The sequence below is a fragment of the Lineus longissimus genome, chromosome 13 (assembly GCF_910592395.1).
Source record: "Lineus longissimus chromosome 13, tnLinLong1.2, whole genome shotgun sequence".
NCBI lineage: Eukaryota > Metazoa > Nemertea > Pilidiophora > Heteronemertea > Lineidae > Lineus > Lineus longissimus.
Genome location: NC_088320.1, coordinates 8727660 through 8746155, shown reverse-complemented (window position 1 = coordinate 8746155; position 18496 = coordinate 8727660). Strand labels below are relative to the sequence as shown.

The 18496-nt window shown below is 39.9% G+C and overlaps 1 protein-coding gene across 1 annotated transcript in view; it reads left to right on the top strand.

Annotated features, from left to right (window-relative positions):
• Positions 1-18496, top strand: part of LOC135497984 (echinoderm microtubule-associated protein-like 2) — a 55937-nt gene that overhangs the window by 10932 nt on the left and 26509 nt on the right. Inside the window, exons 5-10 of the mRNA XM_064788088.1 lie at positions 3134-3269; positions 7137-7226; positions 7808-7966; positions 9373-9532; positions 12052-12201; positions 15631-15706. Coding sequence (XP_064644158.1) covers positions 3134-3269; positions 7137-7226; positions 7808-7966; positions 9373-9532; positions 12052-12201; positions 15631-15706 — 771 coding nt within the window. The remainder of the gene's footprint in view (positions 1-3133; positions 3270-7136; positions 7227-7807; positions 7967-9372; positions 9533-12051; positions 12202-15630; positions 15707-18496) is intronic.

Here is an 18496-nt window from a genome sequence, read left to right as displayed (position 1 = left end):
TCTCGAATTTGGGGAATGAAATGTTGAATTGTTCTGCCCCATTCTCAAATTTGGCTTGGTCCCTGCCACTGTTCTCATTGAAGTGGAGTCCAGCTAACTAGCCTACAAGTAGAAACATATCAACATGTGAATGTGAGCGGTCAGTTTGGCATAATTATGTATGCTTATGCTTATGTAGTCTTTAAAAGCTACATTGATGGGTACAATAGTTGAGTGACAAGTGGAAATGTCATAACCATTGAATGAAGTCATACGACACATCACACAAGACTGATAGACCATGCCTGCCTGCGTGCAAGGCCCTATGCATATGCTAAATATGTCAATGTCAGGCCTGGCTTAAATGTAGGCTATAACCATGTACATGCCCACATCACCTGAGTATTCAACACAATAACATTTCGATAACTACAGAATAGCCGGGACAGTAGTATGATTATGTACACTCTGTCCCTCTGTACATTATGTACAATTCCTATCATTTAGCACAGAGTGTCCCGGGTATTCTGCAGTTGCTCCGCGTCTACGTAATAGGAATTTATTAGGGCTGCATAATCAAAATATGCTTACTTCTTCTGAAAACCACTTTCGTTCTGGGCAAACAATAATCATGGTACTTCAAAACAATCGTCAGTGAAGTGTTTTGAACACACTACGGCCGAAGTGTTGGTCGGTTTCGGATCCACGAAGTCCACTCTCGTTGTTTGTACAAACTTCACCCACTGACGTCGAATTGATGTTTTTTTCGGGAATGAATGCTTCGAAAGAGCACTCGATGCATCGGCCGTGTCACTACAGCCGAACAAAACACATCTATTCACCATATCAATTGATATTTCGCATGATATCTCAAGAAACTATTCACATGCAAATGCACTGCACCGTCCGCCATGATATTCCTGAGAGCGCTCGGTCTTCCTTTGTTGTCGTCATCGCCGAAGATTCCCGAAGATTCCCGAAGATTTTCGTTTTTATTGGATGGGCGTGGTTTGGGAATAAAAGTTGAAAGAAAACGAACCACATTGCTTGAAATCGATTTTTTTTAAATTAATTGTTGTCTTAATGCATACTTAGACCTTCTAAACCAACATGTTGGTGCCACTCAGTTATACCTTTAACATTTCCTGAACTAAATACCTTCTAATTATCACTTTACATGAATAGGTTGGCGTAAGGTCGAGTGCTTTTCTTTCCTCTTGACAATATACAGCAAAATAGTTACAACCCCATAAATGCGCTATAAGTCCAAAATGAGATCACGGTGACCCGTTATAAATGTTTCGCCAGCTTCGCTATTTTGTCGCTACGCGGCGCGTTTGGTCCTTGCATCCAGTCGTGACCTAAGTCTTTATTTAGATGAGCTGAACGTAGTAAAAATAACTAAATTGGTGATTACCACTTTTACAGTTAATTGACTGGGGTCAGTAAAATTATGCAACGTTATGCAATGTTACCCAGATGCCTAACTCACATAATCAACTACTTGAGGGAACTCGAAACTGCTAATGTTTATCAATGGAAGCTAATTCCCGCCTTAGAAAAGAAATCAATCGACAAATTTCACCCTTGTCTAATATTTTAAAAATATTGACCGAGTTGATTCCTGTTAAATTCGATAAATTTCGGTAGATCCCTATTTGTAGAAATAGTCCTCACTCTAAGTTACTGAATCCCAATTTGAACTGTAATCTGACATAAATGTTCATACATGTACTTGAATGATGAGTGATCTTGGTCTTGCAGATCAATCAGTTATGTACTAAATCTTCAGACAAAAATATTAACGTCCATCGATTACAATTTCTTCAACCATAAAATGTAATGTGCAATTAAATTTTCCATTTGAAATTTTCTTCGAGTTACGGTAATGGTACCCCAAATGCTTACAGTAATGTGTGGCTTTCGCAATGATAGTCACCTCGTGCTAATGATAATGAACTTTTTTTAATGATTAAAGCCATCGGTCTCTTACAATACTACAAATTGATATTTCAAGTTATACAACTCAAGATGACAAAACAAAGTAATACAATTAGAATTCAAGTCTCCTACCACTACTCTTGTGTAGAATTCTGACAAAGTATGCAAGGTTTCTGCACACTTACTATTTATTAAGGAGACAAAGTATCGTCGACTCGGAGAAAGGTGAAAATCTGGTACGAAGATTTTGCAAAAATGCGCACACATTCAAAACATGAAATTCATCATCCAATTCATTACTATTGCAATGGCGACATACAACTAATGTTTCTGAACAAGCCGCTAATGCGTTTCGAAAATGCTTAACTGTAATGACATTCAGATACCACTCTGATTCTAAAACATTTTTTTCAGTATGAGTAACATGATAAGGTTAATGACTGACTTAGCCTATTCGACCATCCCTGATGACGATCCACATCATACACTCTTAAAGAAAATAAGGAAATAAAAAGCGCCTCATTTTCTACACCTTGATTCAGCCACTGAAAACCTAAACTACATATTAATATTTTTCTAATGACAGACCCCCAATTTGTTTACCATTTTCTTAATCCTTGCATTTGGTGGCCTAGTTTTGCATATCTTTTGCGCTCTAAATAAACCAATACTTTATACAGTTTATTTTCGTATTACAACTTATTTTCGCTCTACCACAATCACCAACCACAATCACGGCCGCTTACAACAATTCAATTGTACTCGTTCAATACATTGGTATTCTTCATTTCCCAAGAGCTCTCAACCATACGTCATAACAAGTTTAAACTTTGAGTTAAAAATCTTGAATAACATATTGTTTGGTAGGTTCCAAAAAGTTGTCCAATGAACGAAAACAACCAGTTGCGGCTCTTTTACCTTTGTCCGCTCTGTATCTTGCCATATTCGTACACGATAGGCATGATGTAAACCTCAACCCTAAGTATACATACCTGTCCACAATCTCCAAATCTTGCCCTGGATATGTCCGTGTTTTAGAGGCTGCAACTCTACCTCCTTTTCTAAACACCGTAGTCTTACTTTTTGTATAACTTACCTTATTTACCTAAGCCTAACCAAAACTTTCAATCAGCTAAATCATTCAAAAGTGATGCCATTCTTGATCAAAATTTGAAATGTACTTTTAGGATACAAGATAATGTTTTCCCTTCAGAAGGGTTCAGTGAGTTCCCTGGCATCAAAAAAAGGCAAGACAGAAACCACAGAAGGCAAGAATACAACAGAATCAAGCGGTCAGATTGCCGAAGACAATTGCCGGTCAAACTCTAATGACAATTCATCGTACACAGGTAAGTGCTGCAGATTAATGATTATTCACTTTCGGCGTAAAACATTATTTGCTGTCTTTTCGTTATATTTCATGTCAGTTGTTGTCAACTGACACGACGGAGTCCTTTTTGGGAACACAGCTACTTTGGTATTATCATTCTTGAGATGAATAACCCATTCTCCATTGAATGATCAGCAGCAAGGGATGAATAATTGCCGGTGGTTATTGGTCGGAAAGTGAAGCATTTGAGACCATACACGAAAGCCAGCAAGTGAGATCCAGAGCGGCAACCAGAGTCGTCGCTCCTTTGTTGTAACGAAATGTCAAATGGGAAGTATGATCCAATAATACGTTGGAGTCCGTGCAACTTACTAATTCAGTTACCCATGACTTCTTACGACTGAATCGAGATCAAACCCGTACAGGTGTGGTAGGCAAATGTAGGAAAGGTGCACCATTATAGATACTAAAAAAATTCACATGTCGTTGAAGCCTGCAATTTATATCGCTTGTATCTTAAATCATAACCACCTCGGTTGCGGCGACAAGCGGCACTTTGCAAGTGCCGACCGTCAGCGACTTCCTATCAGCTCAACAGGGCAAGCAAATGACACTTCTGACTCTTGAATGTACCAATCGCAATGCATACTAAACTTCAAGTGATATTGTAGCCTCCGCCCATACCGCTCAAGAAATACGTTTCGTTGTTCTGTATATCGCGCGCCTCATTTTACCATGGTTACGATGCACCTTACCCTAATTTTATTTATTTGACGTAAGCTTATACGATATATAAAGCAGCATATGGTGAGCCCGTTTTTCGATCACACATACCACATTTTCCATTACCACTGCGCTGCTAATATGAACTGGATTTAAAAGCAATTTCACAGGCTTTGCCATCTTTTCTGACGGTAACCGGAAAAACGCCGACCGACCGACCGACCGACCGACCGACCGACTGACCTGCCAACCTACCGTCATATGCAGTATCCCTTTCGCTTCTCTATAGCACATGTATCTGTGTAGTGCCCAGCGCAATGGACGTGATGGAGTCCGACGTGTCTGACAGCAGCATCTCCAGTCAATTATACCGGGAAAACGAGCCCACGCGGTAAGGAACTGAAAACGATACTCTAAAGATATGCTTTGTCTACATAGTCGGTGGATATAAAAACATGATTTGGGCCTCATATATGCACTGTAGTTTTTCTACTCGAGTGTCTCGACCGATGCAATGCATGAACTGCAACGCGCAACATGCATTTGTTGTCATTTGACCAGCGCACGTGCGCTTGTTTACAATTTCATTTCACATGACCTGCTATCGTGGATTGGATATATCACATTGACTTATGAGTAGGTTGGCAGGTCAGTCGGACGGTCGGTCGGTCGGTCGGTCGGTCGGTCGGCGTTTTTCCGGTTACCTTTTCTGACCACTGCGTAAGTTTCAACGCACAGTATATTGTGATTTTTGAATGAGACACAAAAACGCTAAACTGCCGATATATCAGACCGCTGCTCGAGCAATAGCGATGGTCGGTGGCATAACGCTAATTTGTTACCGCCGTGTGCAGCGATGCCATTTAAGAGTGAGTAATAGCCGATCAACATAGAGAAATAGATTGTACAAATGCATACTGTATTCTTCGTCAAGGTATTGACGCGCGTTTTCTGTAAGCTGAGCAATGTCTTAGGTGAGGTCACAGCCAGTGTTACATCCAGTAACGGGTGTCAGTGTTAGGGGTTACACCTAATCCGACCCCTCTAATCCTGGGGTCAGTTTGGTGTTAGGTGTTGGGTGTTCCGTGTTAGGTGTCAGACATGGTGTTGGTGTTGAGGTGCTGAGTGTCACACCAACTATAGTTGTCAACTATCGACTGGCAGGGTAACACTTACTGCTGCCGATCGTTCATGTCTTGGACCTCTTTCTTGTTGCATATTCGCCACAAATTGAACATTTGGGATGAAAAACATCTTGAGTGTATGAATGACAACATAGGCAAAGATGGCTACCACTGATCTGAAGTTGTGACATCTGGCTCTCACTTATCCCTTAGAGGTTTAGTGTTACACCGCATGTAAAATGTACAGGCAATTCCTGATCTTCAACACCAAGCTGGGTTTACGGTGTGACACCTGGTGTGATCTTAAAGTCCAACACGGGCTGTGACCTAGGATTACACCAAGATCAAGTGTTATCTAGAGGATCACACTTGCTCCTGTCAATAGGTCACAACTGGTGTGATCTTGGGTGTTAGGTGTTAGAATCAGGCGTTGGTGTGATCCTAACACTGGCTGTGACCTCACCTAATGAGGGCTAGATTATGACAATGCCGCATAGAATGCTGCCTGTTCCGTGTCCGATCTGCTCACGAGAGTTTGGAATTCATACAAATCACATCGCGCGTGAAGTAATTTCCACATTGATCATGGGCGACCCGGCGTTATGATTCGGTTTTTGATTATATATATATTATATGATTATGTTTGGGTATTTGGTCTCACCGACAACTGCATAAGTTGCTTGTTTTTTAAATTCCATTGAAGGACCATTGGTATTTTAAGGGCAATATTACTAAGTTAATATCACTTCCTAGTTTCCATCAACAAAATTGGAAAAAAAGGAGAGGTTCAAAATCGGACAGAATTATTACGTTATTCCGATGTTGACTCCGATCTGACCTGAGTTAGCCCTCCATTTGTCGATCATGTCTTTGGGGATCGATGCACTAGGGAGACGCTGCCTGGAGCCATGGATCTACACTGCGACGTCTTGCTGTAGATATAGATTTTTCCCTGTTGCTGGGCGATTCGGAGAGAGCCCCAATCAACCTCGCTGGCGGTTGACGTTACTTGTCATTGTTTGAACACATAAAAATACACTGCCGATATTCGTCATGTTTTCCTAAAGTGTCTTTGAAAAATAAGAAAAATGGGAAAAAAAGGCGTAATTTGTAAGGCCAGTCCCGACAATCTGGGCAAAACAGCGCTGCCTTCACTACCGTCAGTGACCCTGTTGACGAAGTGAGATCATAATCAAGTCACGGAATACCGCCGGCTTCGGGGAGTGAGAAAGAAATTCGTGCGCTGGGAATTCATTGGACCTTTGATCAAAGGCGAAGTTTAACAAAAATCGAATTTTTCTTATACCTTAGTGTAAGCACAAAATTAAAAAACTGGTAAAACCTTCGAAGTATAGTGAGCTAATTAAACTGGAGATTATTTGATGATAAGAACTGCTACTGTAGAATCGAAATATGACTGGGTAGCCGACATCTTACTGGCCGTGCGGATTCTGTTAGCCATTATCAAATCATCAACCCCTCCTTGTCTTCAGGTTTCGAATTCAGGCTAGTAATCGAGCTTAGAGCCTTTGAGCAAAATTCTTATTGACTTAGAGATTATGAGGTATTTTGCATGCATCTGTCTCAGCAGGAAGCCCACATTGGTCTGGAAAGAACTGTTGGTCTGCTCAAAGTGAGGTTTACCTGTACATACCATTATACATTCAGGATGTACACTTTACTACCTTACCTAGCTGAGATAACTTTGTAGAATGTAGGTAATAAAAGGCACTGAAAAAAAGCCTCTGGAAAAAGGAAACAGGGAAAAAAGGCACTAGGAAAAAGGCGCGGGAAAAAAGGCACCAGGAATGCTCGATCTACCTAGGTAAAAAGGTACTCGGGTCAAAATTTATTTGGGCAAATTCCTGTGTGTTCTTTTCTGTAAATCGTTTTGTCCAGGGAGCAGATATCCTAGCTGGCAGATGTTATACGGGGAGATGTCCAGGGGGAGATATCCTACAGGGGGACTTAACGTCTATATGGTGCCCTTCTTGATTACCATAACTGGTTTCAATACTACAGGGAAGCTTTTCTTTCAGCGTTTACAAGAAAAGTGGTCCCTGGTATAGATCAAGATGACGGGTCTTCTTATGCGAGAGCTCCTAACGCCGATACACAAAATGAACAAGGTAAGTACGTACGTCTGGACAACAACAGGAGCCTTTGGAGGCCTGGGGTCTGTTTAACGTCAACATTAATATACGGTACTGGGTATGCATTCCTTGGTAGCACGTGCGTTTTTGCTATTATTCCTAATCTTTCTTCAGATTGGGCGGTTGTCTTCATGTGATCAGCGGAAGACACGGGAATAACTTTTACCATATACCGTTTTTACACTGATCCGATGGTCATAACCACAGAAAATGAAAAGTTTACACCAAGATATTCAGATCAAATTCTTCTAAAATGCAGGGGGTTTCTTTTTAAATAAAAGTATCAAGTTCCTATCGTTTAAAACATTAAGATGGGTGAGTGTTTCATATTTCACATAGTTCATTTCTTCTTTTCATACAAAAACATTTCAGTACTCTTTTTTCGGACCTTATGGACATTTGGTGATTTGTTTTTTGCCAAACGGATGAACTTTTTAGTGACCAAATATGCATACAGTTGTGACAAGCGGAGTGTCCAGTTATTCAAACAGCCTAACCCTTATTGGTGAGTGGATATATTATGTCAACTAACTAGCCGTATTCCGCATCTATTCCAGATAAGAACAGACCTTTGTTGAAGAAATCATCATCTGGGAGTGGGTTCTTTAAATCTGTCCGTAGTTTCCTGTCTGGCAGTAAGAAGGAAGATAACAAGGCTCCTGCTATACCCCTCATACAGGTTGACAAACACACGGACATCAAGGAGGAGTCAGCAGGTAACACACACAACATGGGCCTTGTTATCCTACACTGATCGAAGCCAATCCGAGCTCTCCCTTTTCTTTCTTTGATACAATTTCCACTCGAAACGGTGGGAAAAGGTACGAGAGCACTCGGCTCATAGGCAGTTTTTCTGTCACATGCCAGCGTGGCTTGAGACTGAGCTCTCATTTCCCTGGTACGTCCAAGCTCAAAGGCCAACTGACAATAGTTTCAGCAATGGAACAAAAGGTTGGTATAGCTCAGCACTGAAGCTAATGCGCATTTTAATGCGGAAAGCAATATACGTCGTTGTATGGTAGAACAAACTTTGATCGTCATTAGCAAACCAAGACTTGGACTTTATGTTTTATGCATTTCTCTGGTTATATTGGTACTCCCTCATGTCAAGCCACTTATCATGCCACTGGTTGAAAAGTTTGGAGGACATCTCATAGTTGCCTTTTTTTCCGTTGCTTTTTTTACCCGTTGTCTTTTTTACCTAGATTGTTGCTTTTTTCCGTTGCTTTTATTTCCGTTGCTTTTTTTACCTGTTGTCTTTTTTTCCGTTGTCTTTTTTTCCTGTTGTCTTTTTTACCCGTAGTCTTTTTAACCGTTGTCTTTTCTATCGGGCTTTTTTTCCCCTTTGTTTTTTTTTACCTAGATTCTCATACACCAACGTATGTCGGATTACTGTGAGGTTGGTAGCTCATAATTACAAGCCTTTTTCATAACCAGGAAGTTATTTTAAGTTCTTCCATCATGTTATGTAACCTTGAACAAGTACTACACAACATTTATCTCAGCGAGGTAGGTAGTAAAGTAAACACCCTGAATGTACAGGTAAACCTCACTTTTACTTGGACTAGATCAACAGTAATTAAAGTTTCTCCAGACCAAAGTGAGTTTCCTGCTGGGATAGATTCATGCCATAGACCTTATTAGTTGTAAAAAGCCAATAAGCACTTTGCTTCAAAGGCTCTAATCTCGACCACGAGACTAGAGCACCATTTAAGGTGAAAAACGCGCAAAACTTCCCTTTGGTGAAGTCGTGGAAAATCGTAGTATTGCACTTTCCTTCTGCCGCTTGCGTTGAGAAAATCGTGCGAAATAGCGTCAAGTTGCAACTGGTGAAACCTACATGAGGGGATTGATTGACTGATTGGTTGATTGGTTGCTTAGTCGATCGGTCGGTCGGTTGGTTGGGTGTTTGTTTGTTTGTTTGTTTGTTTGGCTGGCTGGCGTGTTGTTTGGTTTGTTGTTTGGCTGGCTGGCTGGCTGGCTGGCTGGCTGGCTGGCTGGCTGGCTGGCTGGCTGGCTGGCTGTCTAGTTGTTTAGTTGTTTGTTGATTGAATTCATTGATTGATCGGGTGGTCGGTCGAATGAGCATGGGTTTATTGACTAATCTCCTGTCTTTTTATAGCTGAACTAACTGCTCAAAATACGCTGGTATTGAGTCCAACAGAAAAGTACATGAAGACCAAGATCCGGAATAAGGAATTGAAGCTGTGGTTTCCAGATGACTTTCGCCCTGGCGAGGACCACTTAGATCCACCATTAGAAAGGCTACAGCTGGACTGGGTGTGAGTATCTCGGTTTCAGAAGAATTGGACGCTGTATTTCTCTTGTGCTATTATAATGGGGGGGGGGGGTGGATAAAATACGAAATGAGCTTCAATTATAGTAATTAAAGGTTAATGAAATGTATCATCACGCAACTATTCTCTTGTCCGTGGTTTTAAAGGCTGGCAAGTAAACTGTTTTGTACTCTGAAACCTGTGTTTTAATTCCTGACTAGCTGAACAAAAGATGTTTTCTGAAATTGCCGTCCAGAAAGCGTAAAAAAAATTGCACCAATGGGATTTTTAACTGGCCTGTATGCACTCGATTATATTTGTTTGAGGAGACCTGCAACTTGCTTATGAGCATATCGTTAAATTTTGAGGAAGTCGTGTGTTGACGATTATTTTTTGGGCTATAGGCCTCTATGTCCGATCAAATCCCTGCGACAAATCTCCAATGACTGCATCGACAATCTTGGCATTTTCTAGTATGATGTGACATTCCGATGATATTTGAATTGAATCTATGAACATGGTGGGACTCTGCAGTTGCCGTTGTATTGTATATTATGTACTTAATTTGTCCGTTTCGGAGTTGTAGTAACTATTTGACGTATATGTTGGTGTTGGTTGAGGCTCGGAATCTCTATCAGTTTATTAAACCAACAACAGGCGGCGTGTGCGTGTCATGTCGGCATGGCTTTGTCGTTTTCTTCGTGATACAAGTACAATTAATCTGGTTTCATGGGGACTTATGCATTTTAACGTGGTCGAATTCCATCTCAAATTCAATTTCACTGTACGTATAAAATAAAATATCTGCGCGATAAGAACAGCCTTATTTTGCAAGTTTTGCTTATTACAGAAAGTGCGATTCACCAATATGATTACATAATCACTTAAAGATGTTAAGAGTTACGGAAACAATAAGGAAATAAATTTATATTCACTTAAAAATGATAGCAATCACGGGGGATTTGGGAAAAATCGGCCTCTGCGTTAGTCGAACACGGTGGCGTGTTAGGCCTGTGTCTTTACCATTGGACATCCGGAGTTGTTGGAACTGACCGGTGTAGAAGTTTAAAATGTCCTAGGATAGGATGCCCGGGAAACAAAGTATTCTATTATGCGCTTCAATCTCTGAGCTATTGACGGTCAGGGTCTCTATAGAGCCATATTGCAGAATACAATAGGGTCGGACACTTTTTCCAGGGGGGCGTTTGTTACTGTTACACCGGCATTCTTGCATTTATAACTCCGGTTCCAGGCTTAGATGGCAGATGGCAGCACCGTCTACTTGGCCAGCCGTTCATACGAAAAAAAACATAGGATATCAAGATGTCTATTCGAAAAAACACCCGAAAATAATATTTTGCGCTGAAAATATGGATAAGAGAGGTCGTTGAATGACTTCACACGGGTAAAATCTACCTGCAAATACGAACAATTAGGAGATTCCATCCAGTGATTAAGGGTGGTAGGCATAAAGATACTTTTTCTGCTTTCTAGTATTGATATATAGTTGGCAAAACAACGAATCAATAACCAATTCTCCTTAACCGATTGATGGAGAGCAATACCAATTTCATGTATGATAGATAATTTAGTTTCATAACTACTTTGCATGTTAACAAACACTGCGCAGATCTCAGAGTTTGCCAAGCTAACTCCGGGATTTTCTCGTTATAAATATCTTATTGATATTGCAATGCAGATTCCAGGGAAGGTCGATCAATCTGAAATTGTGTATAAAGTCGTCGATGATTACACTAGGTGATCAATCAGCAATTTTCTCATTTTGAGAAAACTCCACTCAACGATTCCGTATAGTTTGAATGACCCTGTGCATTACATGAAAGAGTATAACGGCACGAAATGCACTGAGTAATAATAATAATCATGAGACATAGCGCTAAATCCAACTGGTTTCAGTCGCTCAAAGCGCTTCACATTATTAAGTAGGGGGTAAAACTTTATAGAATTGACATCGGCTTTGAAGCAGACATGACTAGTACAACTCATATGGTACAGACTGGTCACTTTGTGAAATAGCATTCCGCGAAGTTACTATTTATAGCTCACGAGGTCATTTGCATCAGATATTGATGACGTTTTAGTCACGTGACAGTCGGACATCGACACTTATTTCTACACATTCGAGCTTATTTCAAAGTCAATTATCTTTGACCCTGCATTGTTTTTAGCATGAATGATACCATAGAGTCAGAGAGAGAAATATTCAGAACAATTATGTAGTATGTCCAACACTCGGACATGTGCCTGCCCTAGTTAGAAAGCCTGAATCCATTACGAAACGCATGTTTGTCCGACATTGCCTGTAATTCAGCGATGGGGAAATAGAGGGCAGCAGCTGCAGTGACGTCATCTTCGCGGAATGCTATTATCGTAAAATTATCGTAAATTATAGTAAAGGACAACAATGCCCTAGCGAAATGTCGACAATTGCATGCACACTTTTCTCAATAAGCCGTATATCGTCATGCTTGTTCTTCAATTCCGTTCGTTTTTCCTGTCACTAGATATGGCTACAGAGGACATGACTGTCGCAGCAACATCTACGTCATGGCGAATGGAGAGGTGATTTATTACATAGCAAACATAGCCGTTTTGTATGACGTCGAAGGTCACAGCCAGAGACACTACAAAGAACACAGCGATGAGATCAAAAGGTAAATCAATAGTAGGGTGACGAATATGAATTAACCATTCAGGTTACAAAAGCTGGGAAAAACCTTTATTACATGTACTTCTTGTGAAATGAGAGTGTTAGATGTTAACATTGCCGAATATCACGCAGTTGGGTTTGGGGTGGATCCTCGGGTCAACCCAATATGGAATTTCTGGCTCGCGTGGGCGCCGGCGTGGCCTTCAAGGAACTAAAATGTCAGGCTTTTCACAACGCAAATACAACTTGTGAAACTATCGAGATTCTGTTGGAAGAGACTAAAAAGCCGTAGTCCAATGTATCTGAGTGTCTTTGCCAGGGCTATTAAGCGATCCCACATAGAGGTTAACAATATATATAGTAGCCTATAGTGGACTTCACCAAAAAATCCAATAGGATTACGACGCCGGGCCGGGCCAAATCCATTAGGATTACGATGCACTCCCAAAGTTTCATCCAGAATGCGAAACTTAAACTGTTAAATGTCTCCGCGTCATTCGGCACCAACAGTTCGGTTATGTGAACATTCGATGTTCTTCACCGGTACAACATGCTTGTGTTTGTCTATCCCTTAGATGACGTATCAAATATACATTCCCTAGGTCTCATTAGGGAGTTTTTCGTATTCATGCCCGGCCAACCCCTAACCGTACAAAGTTCCCCCAAAACATTGATTTATTGATCCTCACAGTATGCCAGTGTTGATTTAGCTGTTGTTTTGGCAAATACATGTTATTTGGAATTTTTGAACCTAGAGCGCTACTCAATAGGCGGCTAACAAGAAACTACGCATATTACTGTTGTTGCCGACGTATGTGTACACTGAACTTGGGCTGTGCATCGGGCCCGTATTGAAATGCCGTCCAGTGCCAGTTGTTGCGTTTTTCACTGATTTGTGCAAAATTCAACATATCTCAAAAGTTCAATGGTTGACCCTCGACTTGTTTTTGATTTTTGTGTAGCGTAAGCAACTGTCTTTCTCGGGAGAATGGTCACTGTAAGAATTATCCAGGAAGAAATGTATGATATTTGGGGTTTTCTGTGATTGTTCTGCCCAATTGGCAATATTGCCATTTGTGATGGTGAACAGAGCTTGGAGCCAATGCGACCCTTATGATTTATTTAAAGAAATAAAATGCCTGATTCAACATCCTGCAGAATCAGGGGAATCATGGTTTGTCCTCATGCAATCACATTGGAAACGCATTTTAAAATAGATGTAACGTCCTGTTAACGGGACACGTCATCATCACGTTCATTCGAGTATTAACGAGACCCTGGTATTAAGGACAGCGAGTTATTCTCTGCAGACACCGTAGGTAACACTTCGCGTAAAAGCGTCCAGAGATCAGTATATTACAAAATATTCGGTCAAAAAGTCCGACTCTATTGGTTAGGCTATCATTTAATCATGGTATTCCAAAGATTGGTTGACCAAACTATTTGTATTTTTAACAATACTAAACGCCAACATATATCACTATATTTTCTTCGGTTATTATCGAGTAGGTCTTGACATTCATTCTCACATATTTGATTGCCAATTTTGATGTTGTTACTTCCATATCTATTAACATTTTATATTGCAATATTAAACTCACTGTAATCTCAAATTCGAGATATCAAATTATACATTAGGAAAAAAAATCAAGTCTGGAACAATCCATAGTACTTGGCTTTACCCCAACTCGGCAACGTCACTTCCGATCAACTTATGTAATATGCTCACCTCGCCTCTGTATATAGTGTTACCTTGTAACAATCGCAGACAGTGCTATACAGGGTATCTCATAAAAAGTAATCCCAGCAAAATGGGTCAATATTTTTTATCCATACTTTCTACAACTTCTCTCATTGCAGCATGTAAAGTAGAAGGTATGAGCTGTGTGTTGATACCATTGCGACGTCCAACCTGTTATGCATGACTGATCACCATGGTCTTGAAAAAAGACATGCAAAAATCACCTTGTTCCAAGTAGGGAAATTCAAGCTTGACATTAAGCCGCCTGAGAATGAAATCATGTTTAATGATCAACATCACATCACTTTCTTTCAGATAAATTGTATTCCACATGAATTCAACACTTTTACAATTCAAGTCCCGACACCCTCAACGTGACCTCATCCTCTTTGGATGCATTTGACAACGTCGACACATATCCTGAACAACCCATGTCTACCCTCTGGATTGTCCCTCAACTCACTGACTTCCCGAATTATGCGAGTTCTTACTTCTGCTAGACCTTGCACTGGAATCTCATAAACCTTGTGCTTCAGGTACCTCCAAAGAAAAACAAATCACAGGGAGTCAAATCTGGTGACCTTGGCGGCCACTCCACCGAGCGGTTCAGCGCCAATAACGTCTGGCGCCCGAGTTATAAAAAAATAATTCATTGCCTTTCTCAGCCACCGTAGCAATCACTCTGTCGCACTTTGCAAAACATCCTCCCCCTTCCCCTCATGCAAGGTACTGGAAAAAAGGGCACAGGATTTTCTGTTTTCTGCATTGTTCAGCATTGCCAAATTATTCTGATCAGGAAGAAAGCTTGTCTTGTTGCGGCTTTGAGGCCGGGGTTTCTCCAGGAAAAATGTACAAATAACTAAAATCGGTATTTGAGGGGGGAGAGCAAGATTATGAGAATGGGAAACTGATTTGTGCCTTTAAATACTTACAGACTTAATAGAAATTGGGAATGCAATTGTTGCTTCTCACTATCTCATTTTCGAATCTAGCAGTGATCGTTCCATTATTTTCATGCGTGCCTAATTTATGGTGGCGGTATACAGAGGCGTAGCTAGTTTGTTTTTTGAGGGGGGGGGGGGGTATGCCCTCATTTCCAGGCAGGTGCGAAAAACTTGCTTTTCAAGTGATCTTGGGTCAAAACTGACAAATATGTATGTATGTTCACCGGTTTCTATATCTAACTGGCCAGCTCTTCCCTTGAGTATGTCTTCAGAGAGATCCAAACCTAAAGCAAAACAACGCTATCTGAAAACATTTTGAAAATCTCCAATCACAATCTTATTGGCTTATAATTAGTGAATATCCACATTACCTGATCGGACCAATTAGACTGGCTGCGACGATAGAATAAATTATGTAAGAGTAATCACGATCCTGGAGAAATCCTAAAAGCCACAACAAGAGAAGCTTGCTTCTTGATCAAAATTAGATAATAAATTGGGAAATGTTGTACAATGCAGAAAACAAACTCTATAAAGCCCTATAAAAAAATCCTGTACTTTTTTACCTAGTACATGTACCTTTTTGCAGAACCTTTTTTCGTTTACCTTTTTTCCAGTACTTTTTTCCTGTACATTTTTTCCAGTACCTTTTTTCCTGTACCTTTTTTACATCAACTCGAAATTAACGCATACATGAGTTTCATTAGGGTTTTGTGGGTAGTCATATTTGTCTAACATATATTTTCAGTATGGCAGTCCATGATGACGGTGTAACCGTGGCTAGCGGACAATCGGCGGCTTGTCAAAAACTTAAATACGGTGGGGTACGTAAACACGTATTCTAGTTTCTTTTTTTTCAATTCTATTTTTGCTATCATGAAGTAGCTATCATCGTCCCAAGAGGTTAGATGTGTTGCACAACGCAATCTTTTTGATAAGTTGGATGTGGGCATGCGCACACACTGTTGGAATTTGACAAATACTATTTCACAAGGTTTGATTTAACAACTGGGACTTCGACACCAGTGCAACAAACTGCCGTTATTGTGTTAATACCTTTTCAAATATATTTGCTTTTTTGGTACATGCAAGTCGTTGACAGCTCATCCTCTTTCAATAGTTCCCGACATGAAGTCACTCAGTGCCGATTGAAGTCAAATTACATCAGAGGAAAAGTCCTGTCAAACTTAGTGACGATGGCCCTAACGACGTATTGTTGTAAAAGGTGGTTTGCATCAACCAATTCTATCTTTTTAATCGACCATCTACTGCTTTGATTAATTCTTTTAATAGTCTTGGCAGGTGGCCTCAGACAACTGTCCAAACGTAGACTCTCCTGCATTACCCTCGGATCGGGGTAATCTTATTTATCTCAGCGGACCACTTCCCGCGCTGACCACATCAAAGAAGTGATTAAACCAGATCGACAAAATTTCAGACTCTTTACCAATAAATGGAGATAATTTTCGGGTGTCTGCTTTTCTAGCTCCACTTTTAACTACTGTTACTGTAGCAGGGGTTAGCGGACTCGGCAATGGAGTCGATATTGCTGGTTTTAATGAGTGTCTATGTACACTTGTGTCCATGTCACTACAGCTGAGGTCAAGCCGTTTCTTCACTGATTCAGGCTTTGTCAGTTCTTTGTCTGGCACTTTCTGTCGCATGTTATATGCATGTACGTATATTGATTTCATTTGTAGACTGCTGCAGATTATTTGTCACTACCTCTCGTTGGGAATCTACTGACATCTATTTAATTTCCCAACAAACTCTATCTAGCAACGCATTTCCCTCGAAGTTTACATCATTAAATACAGGGGTTAGTTCATCTTGTGCTACTTGGGTGAACATATATACCACTCATTTTAACTGCACTTTCTCCTCTTAAGTAGCGAGTTATCTCCACTAACTGTAACATTTCTTTCCGACATCAATAACAATCGCACTCATTGAATGTCTTCATCTTCACCTCATATGGTTTCAATAGCTTCAATAAATAATTTCATTTCCTCTTCAGTTTCGTCTATAGTAAATGTGTTTTTTTATGTCTGTATACAGGGTACAATTTTTTTAATGTAACGGTATGTTTAAAACATGTATCTTCTTTCATCTCTGTACACTTATTCATATTTATTTGCCTACATATCACACTTTCGTCTGGACATTGTATATCTTTCTTCTTCACCTCTGTAATAACCAAATGGTACTAAATCCGTGGTGTTCTCCTCATTCCCTGAGAATTGTTCGACGATAACATCAATAATAAGCGAGCTGCGAGCTAACGAGTTAAAAATAATGGAGCTCAACATAAACCCACATGCCAACTTCAACTCATTATTATTTAAATTATATATTACATAACTGAAAAATTCAAACCAACATGCATGATTTCAACACATCACCTATCTTCCTTGAATATTTCAGTGATCTCCGCCAAGCGGTTATGGAGAAGTTGTCCGGAATCAATTTTTTGGGGGAACCTATTGACAATAACAATTATAATATCAACAACAAGAAATATTTTTTTGGTTGTTAAGTAAAATAAATAGTCTTCCCGAGCTTGTTGGCTGGGGAGGTCAACAACGTTCGTTCGAATTTTGACATACAACCGCCAAAATATACTTTATATATAGCAATGAGACATGGCAATTTTCGACTTGTCTTTTTATTTATCGGTGCAGAAGAATAAGTCTGAGGGTTGATGCGTTAAATATCAAACACAAACTAACAGTATATATGTATTCGTAGTCTGTGCAGAATTGCACTTACTCACTCTCAATACACATGTTGTTAAGTTGTTAATCTTTGAAGTTAAAGGCGTTTTTCCTGGCCACCTTATAACTTAATGTGTGTTTACTTACTTCCCCAGCTTGTTAGCTTGGGAAGCCTAAAAATATTCATTCGATCTAATCGGTCTCTGTTCAGACGGCAAAATCGTCGAAGGGCTTAAACCTGAAAATTGCTGGGTTACCAAAACAAAATTAAAGAAAAAATCGTCGAAGGGCTTAAACCTGAAAATTGTTGGGTTACCAAAATTAAATTAAAGAAATAATCGTCGAATGGCTTAAACCTGAAAATTGTTGGGCTACCAAAATTAAATTAAAGAAAAATCGTCGAAGGGCTTAAACCTGAAAATTGTTGGGTTACCAAAATTAAATTAAAGAAATAATCGTCGAAGGGCTTAAACCTGAAAATTGTTGGGTTACCAAAATTAAATTAAAGAAAAATCGTCGAAGGGCTTAAACCTGAAAATTGTTGGGTTACCAAAATTAAATTAAAGAAATAATCGTCGAAGGGCTTAAACCTGAAAATTGTTGGGTTACCAAAATTAAATTAAAGAAAAAATCGTCGAAAGGCTTAAACCTGAAAATTGTTGGGTTACCAAAATTGAATTAAAGAAATAATCGTCGAAGGGCTTAAACCTGAAAATTGTTGTGTTACCAAAATTAAATTAAAGAAAAAATAAGAAACATTGAAGTTATCATGATCAGCCACTCATGTAGTTTTAGGCACATTTTAAAGAAAATGGTGAATCACGGAAACTGCGATTTCTGAGGCGTCCTGTATATGCCGTTATCAGTTAGTTCAAACATCCACTGTGCTGAAATTATGAC